The 17828-nt window shown below is 45.6% G+C and overlaps 1 protein-coding gene across 3 annotated transcripts in view; it reads right to left on the bottom strand.

Annotated features, from left to right (window-relative positions):
• Window positions 1-2080: 2080 nt before the first annotated feature.
• LOC115108102 (E3 SUMO-protein ligase RanBP2-like) overlaps window positions 2081-17828 on the bottom strand; it is a 40224-nt gene continuing 24476 nt past the window's right edge. For 2 of the 3 annotated variants that reach the window (XM_065017991.1, XM_065017985.1), the window contains exons 19-29: window positions 12394-17158; window positions 8608-8763; window positions 8420-8506; window positions 8100-8302; window positions 7113-7977; window positions 6850-6960; window positions 6558-6703; window positions 5244-5517; window positions 4958-5133; window positions 4645-4818; window positions 2081-4461 (exon numbers count right to left, since the gene is read on the bottom strand). In XM_065017991.1, the coding sequence (XP_064874063.1) occupies window positions 4156-4461; window positions 4645-4818; window positions 4958-5133; window positions 5244-5517; window positions 6558-6703; window positions 6850-6960; window positions 7113-7977; window positions 8100-8302; window positions 8420-8506; window positions 8608-8763; window positions 12394-17158 (7263 nt within the window). In that variant the 3' untranslated portion in view covers window positions 2081-4155. Of the gene's footprint in view, window positions 4462-4644; window positions 4819-4957; window positions 5134-5243; window positions 5518-6557; window positions 6704-6849; window positions 6961-7112; window positions 7978-8099; window positions 8306-8419; window positions 8507-8607; window positions 8764-12393; window positions 17159-17828 lie in introns of all 3 variants that reach the window. The other variant, XM_065017979.1, reaches the window with a different exon arrangement.

Raw genomic sequence — 17828 nt, 5'->3', positions numbered from 1 at the left:
CTTTTTGAGCTCAAAGTAAAGTTTTTCTGCAGATAAGTTAGAAAATAATTATCTAAAGAAACTGGCCATCTTTTATTTCACCTTTATTTAACCAGGTAAGCCAGTTCAGAACAAGTTCTCATTTACAACTGCGACCTGGCCAAGATAAAGTAAAGCAGTGTGGCGACAAAAACAACACAGAGTTACACACAAACAAACGGACAGTCAATAACACAAAATAAAATACAAATATATGTACAGTGTGTGCAAATGTAGAAGAGTAGGGGAGTAGGCAATAAATAGGCCCTAGAGGCGAAAATAATTACAATTTAGCATTAATATTGGAGTGATAGATGTGCAAATGATGATGTGCAATTAGAGATACTGGGGTGCAAAAGAGCCAGAGGGTAAGTAATAATATGGGGATGAGGTAGTCGGGTGTGCTATTTACAGATTGGCTGTGTACAGGTACAGCTGCTCAGACAGCTGATGCTTAAAGTTAGAGAGGGAGATATGTCTCCAGCTTCAGAGATTTTAGCAATTCGTTCCAGTCATTGGCAGCAGAGAACTGGAAGGAAAGGCAGCCAAAGGAAGTGTTGGCTTTGGGGGTGACCAGTGCAATATACCTGCTGGAGTGCGTGCTACTGGTGGGTGTTGCTAATAATTTGGAGAGGTAAAAAATGACCTAACATAATGGTAGCCTACCTTTTGCACAATATATTTGAGATTTGCTAATCTTTTCATGGTACTAGGTATATTTTTTAAATAATTTTAAACAAAGATTCAAAAGGCCGTCACCGAAAAGACTTGGAATGCCCATAGCCACTTTTCCATCCACAGATTTTATGAAAGTCATACCGTATTCATGAAAACCACGACAGTTTTGGTAGAAAGAGGAAGGTTCGGTACAATTTCATTAATACCTACAGTGGGGCAAAAATGTATTTAGTCAGCCACCAATTGTGCAAGTTCTCCTGCTTAAAAAGATGAGAGGCCTGTAATTTTCATCATAGGTACACTTCAACTATGACAGACGAGATTGTTTTTCTCCAGATAATCACATTGTAGGATTTTTAATGAATTTATTTGCAAATTATGGTGGAAAATAAGTATTTGGTCACCTACAAACAAGCAAGATTACTGGCTCTCACAGACCTGTAACTTTTTCAAGAGGCTCCTCTGTCCTCCACTCGTTACCTGTATTAATGGCACCTGTTTGAACTTGTTATCAGTATAAAAGACACCTGTCCACAACCTCAAACAGTCACACTCCAAACTCCACTATGGCCAAGACCAAAGAGCTGTCAAAGGACACCAGAAACAAAATTGTAGACCTGCACCAGGCTGGGAAGACTGAATCTGCAATAGGTAAGCAGCCTGGTTTGAAGAAATCAACTGTGGGAGCAATTATTAGGAAATGGAAGACATTGATAAACCACTGATAATCTCCCTCGATCTGGGGCTCCACGCAAGATCTCACCCCGTGGGGTCAAAATGATCACAAGAACGGTGAGCAAAAATCCCAGAACCACACGGGGGGACCTAGTGAATGACCTGCAGAGAGCTGGGACCAAAGTAACAAAGCCTTACCATCAGTAACACACTACACCGCCAGGGACTCAAATCCTGCAGTGCCAGACGTGTCCCCCTGCTTAAGCCAGTACATGTCCAGGCCCGTCTGCAGTTTGCTGATTAGGTTAGCCTCAAACAATCCCCAATGAATACAGACTCTACTCCAGATAAATTGTATTACCTTAAATAATCATCACATGCATTCACGATCAGGATGATATGAAACTAGATTTGTACCACAAAGCAGGATAAATGATTTGCCTAAATATTCTGAAATAATCTTAAACTGTTTTAATTGGGCTCGTTGACTCAACAACCAAACACATACGTTTTGCTTTCTTAGTGAACCAGAAAAGCAATAGTTATGGTTGTTTATCAAAGTTAGCCTGATTTCTAGTACGCCCCACAGTCATCTTTTTAGGTGCATTCTGTCGATAATGAAAAGCCTGAAACCAATGTCTGTAGTTTTTGTACACTTAGCTAAAACACATACAATATAGAGTAGCAGTCAAAAGTTTGGACAAACCTACTCATTCCAGGGTTTTTCTTTATTTTTTTACTATTTTCTACATAGTAGAATAATGGTGAAGGCATCAAAACTACAAAATAACACATGGAATCATGCAGTAAACAAAAAAGTTAAGCAAATCTAAATATATTCGATATGAGATTCTTCAAAGTACCCACCATTTGCCTTCATGACAGCTTTGCACACTTGGCATTCTCCCAACCAGCTACATGAGGTAGTCACCTGGAATGCATTTAAATGAACAGGTGTGCCTTAAAAGTGAATTTGTGGAATTTCTTTCCTTCTTAATGAGCCGAGCAGTGGAAAAAAATAGTGGTCTGGGTCTGTTGTTCATGGTTTGGGCTAGGCCCCTTAGTTCCAGTGACCGGAAATCTTAATGCTACAGCATACAATGACATTCTTGACAATTCTGTGCTTCCAACTTTGTGCCAACAGTTTGGGGAAGGCCTTTTACGGTTTCAGCATGACAATGACCCTGTGCACAAAGCGAGGTCCATACAGGGGGGGGGTTTGTCTCAATCGGTATGGAAGAACTTAACTGGCCTGCACATAGCCCTGACCTCAACCAAATCAAACACCTTTCGGATGAATTGGAACGTCGACTGCGAGCCAGGGCTAACCGCCCAAGATCAGTGCCAGACCTCACTAATGTTCTTGTAGCTGAATAGAAGCAAGTCCCTGCAGCAATGTTGCAACATCTAGTGGAAAGCCTTCCCAGAAGAGTGGAGGCTGTTATAGCAGCAAAGGGGGGACCAACTCTATTTTAATGACTATGATTTTGGAATGAGATATTCAGCGAGCAGGTGTCCACATACTTTTAGTCATGTAGTGTATGTTTGAAATCGTACAGGGCATCCTCATAATTATCAGTATAAAGCAACTTTTATTTCTAAAGACATTCTCCAGCATCATTTATATATTGACAGTAAGAATTGTTTCAACTCCAAGTGATATTTGTCAACAGAATACCATAGAAGGTTCTTCCACAACCACAAGATATTATGTCATCCCCCTCCCAAAGTGTCACACAGTAGGTTATAGTTCTTCATATTCCTACTTTCAGAGTTTAAGATGAACAAGGTTCGTCTCAATGATTTGTACATTATGCATGTACAATGTATACACAAAAACACACCACCACACCTAAAAGTATTCACAGGGAGCAGGAGAGAGGAACATAGTTCATTTTGAACTGAGGTTGGTTCTTAAACAAGGTTTCTTGTTAATCTCAATTAAGGCTTAATTATGCAAAACAATCCAGTTAGGGAGCTTATGAAGGAACCAGTGTTTTCAACTTTTAATAGAACACATGAAAAGAATTTAATGTACATTATACACAAAAAAAAGCCTGGAGATTCACGCAGTCACATGCTGCCCTCAGGGTGGGGCAACACTTATGAAAAGGAGACCATCTCGGTCTCAAATGACACCCTATTTCCCCTGTAGTACACTACCAGAACCCTGCAAAAAAAAAAAAACATGTTTTACATTACATGAGGTATAGGGTCTCGTTTGAGATTTGCCTACTATAGTTGTCCACTCCACAGTTTAAAAGCCTATCACTGTCCAGTCCATGGTCAGAGTGAAGGCCGATAGACGTCCAGTCAGTGACCAGATCTCAGCTCTACAGTTGAGTTGTCAACAGTCAGTGACCAGATCTCAGCTCTAGAGTTGAGATGTCAACAGTCAGTGACCAGATCTCAGCCCTACAGTTGAGTTGTCAACAGTCAGTGACCAGATCTCAGCTCTAGAGTTGAGATGTCAACAGTCAGTGACCAGATCTCAGCCCTACAGTTGAGTTGTCAACAGTCAGTGACCAGATCTCAGCTCTACAGTTGAGTTGTCAACAGTCAGTGACCAGATCTCAGCTCTAGAGTTGAGATGTCAACAGTCAGTGACCAGATCTCAGCTCTACAGTTGAGATGTCAACAGTCAGTGACCAGATCTCAGCCCTACAGTTGAGTTGTCAACAGTCAGTGACCAGATCTCAGCTCTAGAGTTGAGATGTCAACAGTCAGTGACCAGATCTCAGCCCTACAGTTGAGTTGTCAACAGTCAGTGAACATAACAAAGCTCTACAGTTGTCCACATTCGGTGATGACAATCTTCTTGCTGGGTTTGCCAGTCTTGGTGCCCAGCTTTCCCATGCTGCGAACCACATCCATGCCCTCTCTGACGAAGCCAAAGGCCACGTGTTTGAAGTCCAAGTGCTCAGCCTTCTTCAAAGTGATGAAGAACTGGGAGTTGTTAGTGTCTCGGCCGTGGTTGGCCATGGACAGCAGCCCCGGGCCTGTGTGGCGCACGTCAAAATTCTCATCCTCAAACTTGTGCCCGTAGATGGATTTCCCTCCTGTCCCATCCTGGTTGGTGATGTCTCCACCCTGAGGAAAGAGGACAATACAGAGACCGGACCAAGCAGAGTTATACATTCTTGCAGAGGTTTACAAAATGTTTTATGTTCCAAGAGGCACTAACTGTGACCTATGTTTTGGGAAACATGGTATTGAAGGTTATGAAAGCACTTTGGCTCTGATTGTTGTCTGGTTTGACTCCCCGCTTCTCACCTGACACATGAAGTCGGGTACGACCCTGTGGAAGACAGTGTTGCGCAGCCCGAAGCCTTTCTGTCCTGTACACAGCGCTCTGAAGTTCTCAGCTGTCTTGGGGACGATGTGAGAGAACAGTTCTATGGTGACCGTTCCCAGGGGCTCGTCGTCAGCGGAGATAGAGAGGTACACCTGGGGGCAGAGTTTGATATTGATTATTTTACAGGCCTTCGTGGACTCTTTAGAAATATTATTAAACATTATTGTAGGTGGAGGGGACAAAAGTGGTAGGTGGTCCACCTATACATTAGCAGACAGGGGAAACACTGACCTGGGGATTGGTGTCTCTGGAATGTTCCTGTACCCTGGACAGCTGGGGGGAGGAGAGGGTGGAGGCCTCTGATTGGCTCATTCGACTCTGACACTCACAGAAGATCTTCCTGAAACTCTCGGCCAGCTCCGCGGTCTTAAACTTGGCTGCCAACTGTTCCACCTTACCCTCACCCTCTGGATTTTTTTTGTTGTTGATAAAAAAATATTTATCAATTCAAATGATATACGAATCAATATATTTATGTAGCTTTGTGTGTGTGTTGCCGAGCTATGTATAGACCTACCTGAAAAGTCAGTAGCTGTCCAGACTAGGGCTTGGTTAGAGGTGTTCATGGGTTTGAGCTCCATGCTCTGACAGATGGTGTGATTGGCACAGACCTTCAGCACCTGCTCCCTCCTCATCAGCACCCGGTAGAACCGCTTATCGGGGTGGAAGAGGATCTTGATGTCTCCCACACCCCTCTCCTTCCACTGGCCCAGGTCTCTCTCCCAGCGGTACAGCTTGGTACGCTCCTTAAACAGGATCTCCTCATCCTCCTCCCCTGACTTAGTCTCCACCTGGACAACACAGTTACACGCAGGTTAATGACGAGACCAAGGGCTCATTAATCAGGAGGGTGTAAGATTACAGAACTCATATAGAAATGTATTGAGTAGAACGTGCAAGATTCTCTGTCATATAGATAGTCTAGAGCTGGCATTACTCCACATTCTATGCCTCTACCTAGAACACATTTAGTCAGTTATAACGCTTGGAACTCAGCATTAAAGGAAAGGTTCACCCATTTTGAATGTTATATTGTTTTTGTGCATCTATGAGTGATGTTCTATCGATTCCCTGGGTCATTTCATGTTTACATGTGTATCAGAGTTATTGTGGTTCGAGCAGGCAGAAATGCCTCCGGTATGACGTAGCACTGTGATAAAGTCGCTCTCACTACACTGGAAATTAAGAGGAATAAGCCTTTTAGATCGCAAAATCATCTATCATACATGTCAGATTTCAATACTGGCTGATGTCACAACTCGGGAGGATGTCTTCTCTCAACGTTTCGCATGTGCCTTACAGACTCCACTCTGTAAGGCACATCGATCTGCAGTTTGAACACGGTGAGATTGTAGACTCCTAAATTGATAGTGCAGTTTGTTTAGGAGATTTTACATGTAACTAACATGCTGATATTATCTTCTGTATTATAGCGTGTAGCTGTGTTTGCCCGTAGAGAGAGCATTGCATTGTGGATTTTGTAGACTAATTTTCCATGTGGCTACAAACCTTATTATGATGGGAAAATGAAAAATAAATTCACAAAAAATGTTTCTCACATTTTAGTGTTATTTAACCCTGTAAATTAAAGAATGAGTGGTTTTATTTGGATTTTTCCTTTAAAGAGCGAGATTGGGGTAAGGCCCTGCGTTAGACTGGTGTCCTGTCCAGGCGGTGTACTTGTACAACAAGCTGCCTCACTACAGAAACTGGTCTGCTCCTATGAGCCGTTCTGGCTCGCACACGCCAAGGCTACTTACTTTACTTCATAACATGACATTCCCAGTAAGGGGAAGTGGAGATAGATGAGTAGCAGTGCATTGATAAGTACCTCTGGTAGAGAGACTATGGGTTCAAAGTGAATGCCCACATTATTAGTGTCCCCTTCATCACACTCCTCCTCCCCTCCCTCAGCTTTGGCTGGGGCTGCAGCTCCAAACAACGTAGCCCCAGCGTTCGCCCACGAGAAGTTGGAATCTAACAATGAAAGATAAAAAGTTAAATGAAATGTTTGTTTTCACTGAAACAAAGCTCAGTTGTCATGGTGACGAATAGAAATCTTAAGAACACACATATTGAATTTTCTTCAGTCAATCGCATTCAGAAAACGTAGAAGTACCAACCTTGTTTTCCAAAGGCAAATTCCCCCCCAGTGTTCTGTGCCAGATCAGCAAAGGAGAATCCTTCCCCTCCTAGAGCACTGAAGCCCAATGAGCCAAATGAGTTAGGAGCATCTGTAAAAGAGAAAGTAAGGAAGAGAAGACATCTCAGTTTGCTGCATTGGTGTCAGAAGTGGAATTGTGTTGCTGGGAGGACATAGAAGGCATTGCCAAGAGTTAAGTGAGGGTAGAATTCAAAAGGCTTTGCAGTGATAAATGTTTCATACCCCGAGTAGTGGTTGTAGTAAAGGTAGTATTGGAGTCAGGCTCAGAGGTCTTCTTGGCAGACAGGTCTATAGGGCTGCTGCTAATAGCTGTAGGAGTAGAGTCTGACTGATCTGGAGCCTGTTTCCCGCTGCTGGCAGCAGGGTTTAGAGTTTGACAAGAAACACAACTGCTTGCAGACTCCTCATTTCTAACAAGACACATGTCACACTCCCACTGCCCTGGCTTTTTGCCAAACTGTGCACCAAATCCAAAACCAAATGAGGGGGTTACCAAAGCTGGGGGACTAGCAGCAGGTTTTTCTGAAGGGTTTGGAGTGGTAGCCTGCTCCCTGCTGCGGGAGACGGCAGTCTGCGATGGTGTTGAAGTGGAGTCTGACTGATCTGGAGTCTGCTGCTCCTCTGTGGTGGACTGGATCTCTGCCTCCTGAATGGTTAATGACTGAACTGAGACCTGTTCTTCTGCTGTAGAGGACTGGACATCTGCCTCCTGGATGGTAACTGACTGTTCTGTGGCCTGTTCCTGGCTACCTGGGGTTGGGATTTCAGCCTCCTGTATGGTTAAGGACTGATCTGGGACATGTTCTTCTGCTGTAGAGGACTGGACTTCCGCCTCCTGGATGGTAACCAACTGTTCTGTGGCTTGTTCCTGGCTACCTGGGGTTGGGATTTCAGCCTCCTGTATGGTTAAGGACTGATCTGGGACCTGTTCTTCTGCTGAAGTGGACTGGACTTCTGCCTCAGACTGATCTGAAGCCTGTTCCTGGCTGCTGGGGTACTGGTCTGGGACCTGTTGTTCTGGCACTGTATCGCCGGTGCTGGAGGACACATCCTCAGATGAAACAGGGTCTGAGCTTCTCTCAGCATCCTAAAACACAATAACTAAAACAGTTAACATTTGCTTGAGAGAACCACTTTCAATTTCTTAAAACCCAATGCCACATAAGTTGTTTACATTTGTGCAAACAAATGCATATCATATAATCTCACCAGAGCCTCCTGTGCTTTGCGGAACTCTGTCTCAAAGTCCTCTGGCTTGTCCTTCTCTGCCTCGCCGTCGCTGCCTACACCACAGAAGAAGGTTGAAGGCAGCTGCAGGTTCCTGGCTTTCTGTTCCTCCTCTGGAGTTGGCCTCTTCTCCCATAAAACCTCAACCTCCGGGTCCAGACCTTTAACACCTGCCTCGGCCTGGCCTGCTGAGAGGAGACGAGTGGAGCAGGTTATTCGTGAAGTAACTTTTGAGGAGAAATTTCACCCCAACCTGTCCTATTCATACCCATCTCTATAGCTGCTTTGGCCATGAAACTTACCAGAACCTGCACTTGCAGCCTCTCTCTCAGGAGGATCCCGGTACAGTTTTCCATTCAGGGCTTTAACTGCTGTCTCAAAGTCCTCATCTGCAATATTCACAGCACAAACTAAAGTTAGCAACACTGTCAACTACAATTACCAAACGGTTGCTCATGCAGGTAAAAATAAGTTTGAGAGTGTTTCTCACCATCAGTCTGGTCGTCGCTGGTATATCCTGGTTCGTTCTGGTAGCAGAAGAAGGTGAGAGGCAGCAGGAGTTCCCTAGCCAGTAGAACCTGCTCAACTGTTGGCTGCCTCACATAAACCACTTCCACCTCACTGTTGGCCTCCGCATGGGAGGGTGCTATAACACAACACAAATGGTGAGACAACTCAGTCAGGAGGCTCCCTTTCTACAGAAAAGTGTACAGAACAGAGAGACATTTAGAGCAGGAACCGATTAATACAACTATATTAATCTCCAAGGGGAATTTGATTTATTATTATTATTGAAAATTGCATCTACAGAAACTGTAATTTGATTCTAAAAGGCAGGCTAACATTTTATTAACTAGAAAGTCACAAAACCATTTCACTAAGCAGATAGGTGCATGTCTAGGGTTAGTTCCTCATCAAAACACATGCATCTAAAAAGAAATGACACCGTGCATTTCACCACACCGAGCGAGAAGTCCCCTATATCTCTGACAATGCTATTACTACTGAGTAAGTCAATCTCAAAAGCATCATAAACATTAGAACCATGGAGCTATAGTGTACTGTACATGAGGCCAACCATAGAGGATAGCAGTTATACCATTTCTTCCTGCTGCTCTAAAACTAATTCAACGATTACTGTCCAGTGGTAGAACAAGTTTTGCTTGTGACATACAGAACATGCTACCGGAGTTTCAACTCTGGCTCTTTCACTGGGACATATTGTAAATCTCTGGAACAAACCGAACCAGAGTGGGATTTGATTTTACACGGTTGCTACACATCCTGGACTACAAATGTGTCTGTGACAGCACATTTCTGTCAGCAAGCATGGCTGGAATCTCCCCGTGTCTCCTTTTAAACAGAGGGAGAAGTACTCTGAATCGCCGTCAACACAACTGGCTGCTACCAGGAACTTAGCTGTTTAGCTATTGGAGGGGTGAAATGACTATCCTAACTTTCATCTGTAGAAATCTATATTTCACTAGAGTAAGAGTTACTGTTGAGTATCACACATGGGCATGCAGCTCATTAGGTTGTTGTACTATAGGTTTGTACAGTGCATTCAGGAAGTATTCAGACCCCTTCCCCTTTCCCACATTTTGTTAAGTTACAGCCTTATTCTAAAATGGATAAAATAAATAAAAAATCCTCCTCAATCTAAACACAATACCCCATAATGACAAAGCGAAAACATTTTTAGAATAAAAATTAATAACACTTTTTTTTTTAACCCCTTTTTTCTCTACAATTTTGTGATATCCAATTTATATTTACAGTCTTGTCCCATCGCTGCAACTCCCGTGCAGACTCAGGAGAGGCGAAGGTCGAGAGCCATGTGTCCTCCAAAACACGATCCTGCCAAGATGCACTCTTTCTTGACACACTGCTCGATTAACCCGGAAGCCAGCCGCACCAATGTGTCGGAGGAAACACTGTAACCGGACCGCCACAGGAGTCGCTAGAGCACGATTGGACAAGGACATCCCGGTCGGCCAAACCCTCCCCTAACCCAGATAATGTTGGGCCAATTGTGCGCCGCCTCATGGGTCTCCCGGTTGCGGCCGGCTGCGACTCAGCCCGGGATCGAACCCGGATCTGTGGTGACGCCTCAAGCACTGCCTTAGACTACTGCGCCACTCGAAAGGACCAGAATTTTTTGCATATTTCATTCAAATAAAAAACAAAGAACTTATTTACATAAGTATTCAGACCCTTTGCTATGAGACTCGAACTTGAGCTCAGGTGCATCCTGTTTGCATTGATCATCCTTGAGATGTTCCTAAGACTTGATTGGAGTCCACTTGTAATAAATTCAATTGATTGGAAATGATTTGGAAAGGCACACACCTGTGTGTGGTCCCACAGTTCATGTCAGAGCAAAAATCAAGTCATGAGGTCGAAGGAATTGTCCGTAGGAAGGGTACCAAAACATTTCTGCAGCATTGAAGGTCCCCTAGAACACAGTGGACTCCATCAATCTTAAATGGAAAAAGTTTAGAACAACAAAGACTCTTCCTAGAGCTGGCCCCCTGGCCAGCAATTGGGGGAGAAGGGCCTTGGTCAGGGAGGTGACCAAGAACCCAATTGTCACTCTGACAGAGCTCCAGAGTTCCTCTGTGGAGATGGGAAAACCTTCCAGAAAGACAACCATCTTTGGAGCACTCCAACAATCAGGCCTTTATGGTAGAGTGGCCAGACGAAAGCCACTGCTCAGTAAAAGGCACATGACAGCCACCTTGGAGACAGGCAAAAAGGGTCTAAAGGACTGACCATGAGAAACAAGATTCTCTGGTCTGATGAAACCAAGATTGAACTCTGACGTGAATGCCAAGGTTCAGGTCTGGAGGAAATCTGGCACCATCCCTACAGTGAAGCATGGTGGTGGCAGCATCATGCTGTGGGGATGTTTTTCAGTGGCAGGGACTGAGAGAATAGTCAGGATCAAGGGAAAGATGAACAGAGTAAAGCACAAAGATCCTTGATGAAAACCTGCTCCAGAGCTCTCAGGACTGGGGCGAAGGTTCACCTTCAACAAAGTAGTGAGTAAAGGGTGTGAATAGTTAGGTAAATGTAATATGTTTATTTTCCATACATTTGCAAAAATGTCTAAACCTGTTTTTGCTTTGTCATTGTGTGTAGATTGAGGGAAACAACCATTTTAGAATAAGACCAACGTAACAAAATGTGGGAAAAATCTACATCTCTGAAAACTTTCCGAATGCACAGCATGTTCCACTCGTTGCGTGCTGGTTAAGACCGGCTACCAGGCAAGGCCAGACAGGTGCCAGCTGTGTAGGTGACGTGTCACAGAACACACACAGTGTAGTGACAGAGTACCTGGGGGCTCAAATTGGGTGGATGAGGTGCTGGTCCAAAAAGTCTTTGGGTTATCTTTGAAAAGCCTAAAGTCCAATCCTACAAAATAATGGTTGGGCATGTGAGACAAACTAGAATTGGGGGTGGTTGGATTAAGAAATGAAAATGTATTAATGCATCTTTGGTTAGCTTCAAGTTGCTGAACGTCATTGCATTAAGTAAGCGTATTGGATTAATCCTATATCAATCTTTCTATATTTCGGTCCTGTCCCATAGAGAATGCTAGAGTCTGTAAACTCACGGGCAGCGCCATTGAGGCAATTTCCATTATTATCACCTCCTCCTTCTCCTCCTAGTTGGCAAACAAACTGAAAGGGTGCACACTGCCACCTAGTGTTTGCTCAGAAGTATAATTTACTGGCAGATGACTCGGATGAAATCATGTGATCCTTCCGTAACCCATAGGAAGACCCACCCAGTTGACTACTTTAAGAATGGTGGGGAAAGGACATAGTTAGAGGACAAAAGTGTGACACCAATCTGGCCCTCGAGGACTGGAATTGCCCAGGCCTAATCTAGAGTCCTCTAACTATGTCCTGTCCCCATTTCTGCCTTCATGAAGACAAAGCCTGCAATAAAACTTGTGACTGCATTATTTTGTATAATATACTAAATGTAATGGATTATAATCAATTACATCGGCTATCATATCAAACAACCTATATCAAAATAGCAAATGTGAGGAAGAGTGGAGTTAGGCTAATGGGAGTGACGGTTATGTTCTGTCCTACGAACACAAGGCTGCTGGGAGGAGCAATGGGACATGAATGGAATCACAACACAATGGGGTCAAATTATGTGAAAACTCCATAATGGGCGTCACCATTCAAAAACAAGCAGTTTACACTGAACCACAAGATCAACAAAAACGATCAAGAAAGGAAAACAAAAGGCTTACCTTTTTCTGAGATTTTGAATGCAGTTAAAGGCTGGGAGGTCCGACCGCTGTCTTTAACCTTGGAGCTCTCTGGAGAACTATCCTCCTTGGATGATGGTGGGCTGCTGCCGAAAAACTTTTGGAGAGAGTCTGTTCCAAAGAGGAACTTGGGTGGGGACATCACCATCCTGGAGAGGTTGAGAGGGCTATGTGGAGTACCGGTGGAGGACTTACAGTCAGGGGTGTGTAAAGTCTCATGATACAGCTCCGTCCGTTCTGTGGTGGTCTCCTCCAGGATGGCCACAGCAGCTTGTCCACACACGGTTGTCCCCGTCGCTATTGCTTCCTCCTGAGTAAGGGTCTCACTGGAGGCCATTGGAGTGACCAGAATCTCTTTCTCTTGGGCAGTTTTAGCCTGGTCAAATATATCTCTGAAGGAGTTAGCCACATCCTTCAGTTTGAATCTCACAGCTAACTGCTCAACATTTCCCTTAGTTACCTCGGCAAAGTCAATAGCGCTCCAGACCCAGGCCTTCTCAGCACCCTTCATGGGCTCCAACTTCATAGAAGATGTGACCCAATGGTTGGCGCAGATTTTCAGGACTTGGTCTCTCCTCATGATGAGTCTGACTCGTTTGGTATCGCAGTTCTGCAGTATCTTGAGGTCTCCGATGCCCCTCTCCTTCCACTGGTTCAGGTCTTTGTCATAGCGATACAGCTTTGCCCTGTGGCTGAAACACACGTTTTCATTCTCCTCTCCAGTGGAGATCTCCACCAGGTCTGGCAGGGGAACCACAGGCTCAAAGTACAGGCCGTCCCGCTCCTCCTCCTGGCTAATGTCCTGCTCCTCGTCCGCAGACACCCCGCTCTGGTTCATTTTGGCCAGCGACTTGGCGGGACTGACGACAGGCTGGAAGCTGAAGTTGAAACCCTCTGTGGATTCTCCAAAGCAGAAGAGGTTCTTTCTGATTGGGCTGCTTGCCAGGGGTAAGGCGTAGACAGAGGTGTCAGCACTGTCGTCCAGAGCCTCCTCTCTCAGGTCATAGTTGTCCCATTCTAAGGTAGGTCCAGTGTTCTCTGCGTGGGGCTTGATATTTAGACCAGAGGGGTTACTGGCTGTCGTGATGTTAGCATGGCTGTCGTCCTCCTTGATCTTGGTTTTGTCATCGGTCAGGAAAGATTTAAGATCTTTCAGGCCGGACTTCATCTCCTCTGCCTTCTGGATGAGATGTGCAGTTCTGCCTGTGTCAACAAGCTTGTGAGGAGTCTGCAGTGGGATGTCTAACAGGAGCCTCTGACACTCCTCAAACTTCAGCTTGAACTCCTCAGCCAGCTCAGGGGTTTTAAACTTGGCAGCGAGTTGCTCCAGTCTGGCATCTCCATCAGAGAAGTCATTAGCCAGCCACATCCAGGCCTTGTCGGAGCCAGCCAAGGGCTTCAGGTTCATGGTGGTGGTGATCCAGTGGTTGGCACACACCTTCAGGACCTGCTCTCTCCTCATCAGCACCCTGAGCCTGCCATTGGTGGCGTTCTTCAGGAACTTGAGGACCCCAACGCCCCTCTCCTTCCACTGGCTGATGTCTCCGTCAAACCTGAAGAGCTTCACTCTCTGGGAGTAGAGGGCCTGTTCGTCCTCTTCTCCTGTGACCAGGTCCACTTTCTCTGGCATCTGGACCACAGGCTCAAACTGGATATCGTCATTATCCTCTGTCTTGTATATGCCCTCTTCATCCTGGTCAGCTGAGGGGTCTGCCCTCTGGTTTGACTGAAGGGATGTGAACAGCTGCTCACCAGCACGGGTGAAGCCTTTGAAATTGGAGTCAGTCTGACCAAACTGGAAGTCTCCTTGTGAGTTTTTAGCCAAGTCTGCAAAACTGAAGTCGTTGGGTTTGCCAATGAAGAGGGGATTTTCATCCTGACCCGTCTTGTCCACTGACAGCACTGATGGATATACACTGACACCAGATTCCTTCTCTCTGTGCTGCTCTACGATATTCTTCAGGAACATTGACGCAGACCCTGAAGAAGGAGTCTGAGTTTCAGCTGGTAGGGTTTCCTTTGCAGTTTCCTGAGTGCCAAACTTAAAGCCACCTGCTGGTATGGGCATGGTGAAAGAGAAGCCTGCAGCACTGGGGGTACTGCTTTCAGCCTGAGGAGGGGTCTCAAACTTGAAGGATGCAGGGGAACTTTTATCAACTTTGCCTGTGCCAAACTGCAAAGAGCTGTCACCGTTGAAGTTTGCTTTAAACCCAGTGCCTGTGGGTTGAGTAGAGGCAGTCCGACTCCCGAAGTTAAAGCTGAAGGATGAGCTGGAAGTGGCGGCTGTGGCTATGCTCTTAACATTGGGATTGGGCATCTGACAGGAGACACATTGACTAGCAGAGTCGTTGTTTCTGACAAGACATGTGTCACAGTCCCACTGTCCCTCCTGCCTGGCAAACATGGCCCTAAGAGAGGAGCTGCTAGCATTGGGGTTGGGTGTCTGGCAGGAAACACACTTAGAGGCAGATGCATCATTCCTCACTAGACAGGTGTCACAGTCCCATTGTCCATCCTTCCTTGAAAAAGCAGCACCAAAGTCTGACACTGTTGGCTCTGTTGTTGGTGCTACCTCTACTGTTAATTTTGCTGAAGGGTTAGGAGTTTGACAAGAAACACAACTGCTTGAAGAAGCCTCGTTTCTTACAACGCATGTATCACAGTCCCATTGCCCTAGCTTTTTGCTGAATTGGGCACCAAATCCAGACCCAGTTGAGAGGGCTGCCAAAGCCGGGGCACCAAAGGGCATGTTTGTGGGCTTTGATTCTGCTGCTCCATCTACATCTGTTTTGGCTACAGGGTTTGGAGTTTGACAAGAAACACAACTGCTAGCAGACTCCTCATTTCTAACAAGACACGTGTCACACTCCCACTGCCCTGGTTTTTTGCCAAACTGTGCACCAAATCCAGACCCAATTGAGAGGGTTGCCAAAGCTGGGGCACCAGCAGCAGGTTTTCCTGAAGGGTTAGGAGTTTGACAAGAGAGACAACTGTTTGCAAATGCCTCATTTCTTAAAGTGCATGTATCGCAGTCCCACTGCCCTGGATTTATGCCGAACTGCACACCAAATCCAGAGCCAAATGGCATGGTTGAGGGCTTTGATTCTGCTGCAACTTTTGTGGTGTCTTGCCTCTTTCCAAACTGGGCACCAAAACCAGCAGCAGGTATATAAGTGGTGCCACTGGTTCCAAACGTAAAGGAGGAGGGTATCTGAGCTCCAAAAGACCCAAATCCTTTTCCAATAGATCCTGCGCTGCTGGTGTCTTTTGATGAGTCAGCTCCAAATCCAAAAGTAAATCCTCCCACTGAAGCTGCCCCACTAGTAAACCCTTTGATGTCAGTAGCCGGTGCGCTGTCCAGCTTTGATGGGGCATTAGGGTTGGCAGTCTGGCAGGCAACACACTGCATAACTTTAGCTGCATTTCTTACACAGCACACATCGCAGTCCCACTCCCCGTACTTCTTTACAAATTGGGCAGCAAAGTTTGTCGCCAATGGAGCAGAGAGTTTAGGAAAATTATTTTTCCTATATGACTGATCTTGCTGCATTTTTGGAGATTTGGGAACGATCTTCTGAGCCTCTTCAAACTTTGTCTTGAAGAGCAATGCCTCGTCTTCCGTTTTGTACCGGATGGCCAGTTGCTCAGGCCTTGGTTCCTCATCCGCATAATCAACAGCATTCCAGACCCAGGACTTGTCAGATCCAGCATTTGGTTTCAGGAGCATATCTGGCGTGATGTAGTGGTTAGCGCAGATCTTCAGAACCTGCTCCCTCCTCATCAGCAGACGCACTTTTCCTGATCTATTGTGCTTTAGGATTTTGACTAAGCCGATACCTCTCTCTTTCCACTCTTTTGTCTCCGCATCGAATCTGAACAGCTTGGCCCTGTTACAGAACATCTCCTCCTCTTCCTCCTCTCCAGTCTTCACGTCTACTTTGTCAGGGAGGGGCACAATAGGCTCAAAGTGAGGCCCATCCTCGTCTTCCTCCACATGAGTGCTGTTGTTATTGCTCTCGGCTCCCTTCTCCTCCTCTGCTGTGTTTTCCAGCCCAAATACCGGCGTGGTTACATCAGTGAAACTAAATGGCTGGTCAAATTTTCCAAACAGGTTTGGTTTGTCCTGGATCTGGATTGTGTCAGCAAAGGAGAACTCAGACGCACTTTTAGGGCCAAAGGTAAAAATCCCTCCCTGACTAGGAGGCTCTTGGTGCTTCCCCTCTGAGGGACCCTCAGATTTGGTGGGAATGTCTGACGTCAGAAGACCCAACAGGCTCTCATTGTTTTTGGACTTGAAGGTGAAGTCCCCGTCATTGGATTTAAAGTTGGAGTTGAATTTAAAGGCAGCGGATGATGGAGTGGACTGGGCGACTATTCCAGCACCAAAGCTAGGCAACTTAGGAGGCTCAGCATGGATCGGCTGGCCAAAAGAGATCTTCCCAAAGCCAACAGGCTTCCCCTCTATGCTCTTTGGTGGTTGGACAGGTACAATGGAGGGCTTGGTGAAGTAACCAGGCTCTGGGAGGGGAGGGTTTGTGGTGGGCTGAGAGTGGCCGTAGTATTCCTCACTGTATGGGGAGAGTAGACTGGTTGCTGGTGACTCGAAGCGGAGAGGGGCGCCGAAGACCTGATCTTGAGGAGGGTAGATGCAGGCTGGTGTTGACTGTAGGGGAGGTGTGTTTGTGGGCTGCTGGTAGGCATACATGTGCTGCTGGGGTGGCAGGCGGTTGATTCCATACAAAGGAGCCTGAGACACAAGAGAAAGAAACATGTATTCAAACTAAAACCTGTGCATTTCATATTTGCCACTGAAAAGTAGGGCTGGGCAATATCAAATTAATTCAATGAATTCCAATGTATGTCTTTGCGCAATATTCCAAATGCCTGTATTGCAAGAATCAAGGTTTTTTGTACTCCCTTTCTATAAAGGAAACGTCTCTTCTCCTTCGCTTCTTCTGTGCACCCTCCCAATTGACACCAGAGATCTGTATATACTGACGAGATGCACGTCTCTGCCCTAACAATGAGAGTTGTTGTCACCAAGGCAGGAAGGCATGCGACAAGCTTTGTTCCACATTAAGCCCATAGAAACGCATTTGGCTTTTTTGAACAGACTTCGCTTCTTCCTCACAGAATCACAGGCACACACGTCAAGCCTCTCACGAAAACAAAGATGAGAGATCACATCTTCCTCACTGAGGAGCAGTTTTAACTCACTATTTGCATTTGACGTCTGATCCAACAGAATCGGTCATATGGACACCGAAACACATTGAGAAATGATTTTACCATAATAGAGATGTTAAAACGAGAGTAGCCTATCAATGACCATTGATTCTGGAAAATGAATGCTCAGTTTGTCGCATGTGGCATTGCGGTATCAAGTACCGCTAGCAGCATTTTAGCCAAATACTTTT

This window comes from Oncorhynchus nerka, linkage group LG1 (assembly GCF_034236695.1).
Source record: "Oncorhynchus nerka isolate Pitt River linkage group LG1, Oner_Uvic_2.0, whole genome shotgun sequence".
NCBI lineage: Eukaryota > Metazoa > Chordata > Actinopteri > Salmoniformes > Salmonidae > Oncorhynchus > Oncorhynchus nerka.
Note: the sequence above shows the minus strand (reverse complement) of the source record. Positions and strands in the feature narration are given on the sequence as shown.